Here is a 4,530-nt window from a genome sequence, read left to right on the forward strand (position 1 = left end):
GAAATATTATTGACAAACTAAAACTCTAGAGTAATATTAATGAAATCTTGAACTAGATAATTTAAATTAGACAAATCATATTTTAAACTGTTGATTTATAATCAATTATATTAATAACCAATATAAATTATAACCACTGCTTTCTTGATAACCTTTTCATAATCTACCCTGCTTGGAGTTTGTTTGGGGAAAATGTCCCCCCTCACACTTGAATAGGATTCAAGACGAATGAATGAAGCATTCATTGTGAAATGTGCCATAACCCAAAGGACAAATTTGGAACCCACTATGAAATATCCGGCTCGGAGGACCACTTTGTTTAGTTTAGGTATTCCCCGGAGTAAAAGTTGTGGACTGTATTTATAAATTATAACTATGATAAACAAAATAAAATGCCTCTATTTTGAGTGATTAATGACAATAGATTATAGTTTGTCAAAAATTATTAGAATTGGTGTTATTGTGTTAACTTTAATTTTGATAGATTACAATTACTTGCTGTTGATTTATAGTGAGGACTTGTTCTTCTGCTGTGTCCTTTTGTTCCCTCATTATTCCTTCCCTGCCCGGCAATGTTGGTTAAACTATTATTTTATTTGGGGAAAATGTCTCCCCTCACATTTGAATAGGATTCAAGACGAATATGAAAATGCTGCCATCTAGTGGGAGGAAAAAGAAGTAGGCTAAGTACCCCTTGAGAGTGAAAAGGTAAGACAGACAAGTGAACTCAGGGCATTGAGCAGTAACTATTTCTCAGGATGAGGGAATAGTTTAACCAACACCAACTGGCAGGGAAGGAAATCAGGATGAGGGAACAAAAGGACACAGCAGATGAACAATTCCTCACTATAAATCAACAGCAAGTAATTTTAATCTATCAAAATTAAAGTTACACAATAACACCAATTGTAATCATTTTTGGCAAACTATAATCTATTGTCATTAATCATTCAAAATAGAGGCATTTTATTTTGTTTGTCAAAGTTATAATTTATAAATACAGTTCAATTCTTTATTTAAACCAGCCATACCAGCATATAAAAAGTAGTTTGGGTAATATCCCTCAAATTTTACTCCGGAGAATACCTAAACAGAGTTCGAGACTGTGTACCTGGGTTTGAAAATGAAATGTTTGTTCCTCAACATGGTAAGAAACCGGAAGGGGTAACATTTTTGACAAAATTGTGGCAATATGCTTGCCTTTAATTAAAAAAAAATGCCTCTACCTTAAATAAATTTCTTAGAAATAAACATATGGAAATTATGAAAAGAAATATTTATTTAAGTTGAAATATACGGAAAATAGGCAAATATAATGTAATGGAAAATTACGAAAATGGTTCTTACGTAAAACAACAGTTAGATTGGACTTTTACTAACCAATATATTAAAACCACACTGATTCTTGCCTATGCGAGGAGACTAGGACTAGAAATCAACGACAAAAAAACCAGAATCATGCTTTTCAAAAAGAAGAAACAAGCCCAAATAATCTTCGTGAATATCGAAGGATTATTTTTAAAAAAACTCAAGACGAACAGGTAACTAGATGAAAATTTGGACCTGAAGTATGCTGAGATCAAACACAGGATTAAGTTGATGAACATGATCTACTTCATGTGCATGTGTCAATCGATCGATTAAAACGAAGAAAAGCATCAGAAATTGGCGGCCTCACGGGTATTTCGTTAAGGATGAACAAGATCACATAGTCACTAAAGTGCACCGACTCATTATGAACATGTGGAGGAAAGAATAGATGCCTTGTTACGTTTAAAATTACGCAATGTATTGATATTAATAAAAATACGATAAATAGATTGCCAGAAATTCCAGATAATAGACCTTTCTAAATTAATAATTAAATCATTATAAATAGAGGTCTTCATTAAAATGGCTAATGCGTAAGTGGACTTTCACCAGGTGAGAGACAAGTGAAGATGACCAAATACTCTTCCTATCAAGTACTTTCATTATTTATTTTTTATAATTAATCTTTTTTATTATGTAACTATTTTAAACTAATTATGATTTATTGTAATTATAAAAATATTTAAAACATGAAGAAGATGGTCAGGGTTGCGGTCAAAAAGAACAAAAATAGTTTAGAACTATTTATTATCCGACGTTTCGCCCAACTTTGTAGAGCTTCATTAGGGGTGTTTAAGATTATAGCTTTACAAATTTGACCAAATTGACTTTCTCTAGGTTAAAGTCTGTAAAGCATCACCTTGAACAGCCCTACAAAGTGGGGCGAAACGTCGGATAATAATTAGTTGTGAAATATTTTTGTTCTCTTTGACCGCAACCCTGACTACCTTCTTCATATTTGTAATTATACGGTCAATTATCTGTATATATAAAATAGAAATATTTAATTTGTTTGTTCGATTTTATTTTTAGGGATTTCACTATTACCATTCGTTCTTTAAAAAAAAAATAGAGTGGCTAACGAAGTTACTTTTTATTTTCTTTTTCTTCTAGCCTAATCCATTTCGTAGAACCTTGGTGTTCCGACTCGGTTATAGCCGAATATATTGCAGATACTCCCCTGAAAGCATACGGCGGAGTTGGTAGCAAACGAGAGTTGGATAACAGGCCTATATGTCTGAGTGAGATAGCTAGATGTAGTATTGCTTGTTAAATGTTGTTAACAAATGTATTTCTTTTAATAGCAGTTTTTGAATAATAAGATGGGATGTCAATTTGAAACGTTAAATTTAAAATTAAGAATTTTATTTTTTCTCTGTACGATTTGAGCCAGAAGGGTAAGTGCCCTATCGCCCTACACCCATACTATTCAGTAATAATAAAAACCAAAATATTAAACTACAATGAACGTAAATTTTGCCAAAAAATGTGGCAAAATATACAACATTATAACTAAATATCTGTAAACATTGTGTTTAATTATGGCTTCAGACATAAGGAAGCAGCTAATTCATAATTTTAATATATACTTCAGTTAATAATTGTTTATATTAAATTAATTAAGTTATATGTTCAGTTAGTTAGGTCTTATTATAACTGTGGAGAAAATAGAAAACAACCTAAAAATCAACAAAACCCAAAATCGCCAAATTTTCAGATGCACCACTTTCGATTAGCACTGACGATATATCCTTGAGTAACACGTTGGCACAATGTACTATACAAATCAGCCCTTCGTGTAAACCTTTTGACCTATCTGGAATTGATTGGTCGAAAGTTAAGAATGATTTTAATTTTTTTCCCTTAAGTTCATGAATTATTTTTATTCAAACAAGTGAAATAATATTAATAAATAAATAAACAAAGTTACAAGAACATGCAGATACATAATGTCAACTTCATACTTACAAATATTTACCATCACAATATTTGGACGTTGCCTGCAAAAATATAAAAAAAGGTAACATTAATTTAAAAATTATAAAAACCCAAATAATCAAATGTTAAGCACACTACTTAAAGCAAATCCTTATTAATTTCAAGACACAACGATATAATAAGATGCAAATGAGCAAAATAATATATTCTTTTATCGTTAATGAGCAGCGACATGGCTGATATTTAAGCTGATAGGAATCTAGAAATTATGCCACAATTCATAATATCAATGCCCCCTTCAAATTCTACGCGCTAGCTTTCAAATAATGAAATCCTCATTGAACAGGCAATAATAAAAATAAATGCAAGCTGATATGAGAAGCCATATAAACAAATGAATGGTCCAGTGGATTTATTCAGATTTCGATATAAACTGAATCTTTATTTCCATAACAACAAGAGTTCATTTTGATGGCACAAATTTACAGTTGCTTTATTATACTTCTTGATTTTAAATCCAAGAACAATAAAACTATCTTGTCAGTGTGTTTTATTATTAGTAAATGGAAGGTTACATTCAGGCTATACATTCACTCTGCAACTTGTTTTCAAAGACGATTTTGAATGGAACCTAATTTGATTTCCTTCTATACTTATTTGTTGTCATTGTATGCCTCTAACCAAAAGATACTCCAGAAATCTCAATTTGGACATTATAAGGAACTTGGTCGTTTTTCCATTGGACCCTTCAGATGCAGTAATCTGCTAGCTAAGTTTACTTTTTGATTATTTTTTATAGGCAATCGATCCATCGTGGCTTTGCTTGCATATAAAGGAGGCATTTTAACACTATGAACATTGATACAAAACTAAACTTACTTACAAACTACAGAAAATATAAATTTCGATAAAGCTCACAACCGAGCTCCTACGAAGAGGCAGAGCTAATCACAGCCAAAAGCACCCCCTTTAAGAAAAAAATATTAAAAATGTTTCGAAATATTGACCTGGGATATATCTTTTTGCCGCGAGCTGGAAAAATACCAGCCTTCCATTTCCCTACAGCTTCGTTTTCCTAATTTTTTTATTGTTTCTGCAATGAACCTCTTCTAGTAAAGTCCTATTTTTCCTCTTCATTACTAGTATTTGCCTGTTTTAAAGATAAATAATGACTACATTAAAAATCTAAACCAAATAAATTCGAATAATTGTTTCTATAAT

General features: G+C 31.2%; 1 protein-coding gene across 4 annotated transcripts in view; it reads right to left on the minus strand.

The window, feature by feature from the left end:
- LOC106687947 (uncharacterized) overlaps positions 1-4,530 on the minus strand; it is a gene marked incomplete in the record, with an annotated part of 65,583 nt that overhangs the window by 45,997 nt on the left and 15,056 nt on the right. For all 4 annotated transcript variants that reach the window (XM_067051132.1, XM_067051129.1, XM_067051131.1 and 1 more), the window contains 1 exon segment: positions 3,340-3,371. In XM_067051132.1, coding sequence (XP_066907233.1) covers positions 3,340-3,371 — 32 coding nt within the window.

This window comes from Halyomorpha halys, unplaced genomic scaffold (genome assembly GCF_000696795.3).
Source record: "Halyomorpha halys isolate HHAL.00 unplaced genomic scaffold, Hhal_1.1 Scaffold1030.1, whole genome shotgun sequence".
NCBI lineage: Eukaryota > Metazoa > Arthropoda > Insecta > Hemiptera > Pentatomidae > Halyomorpha > Halyomorpha halys.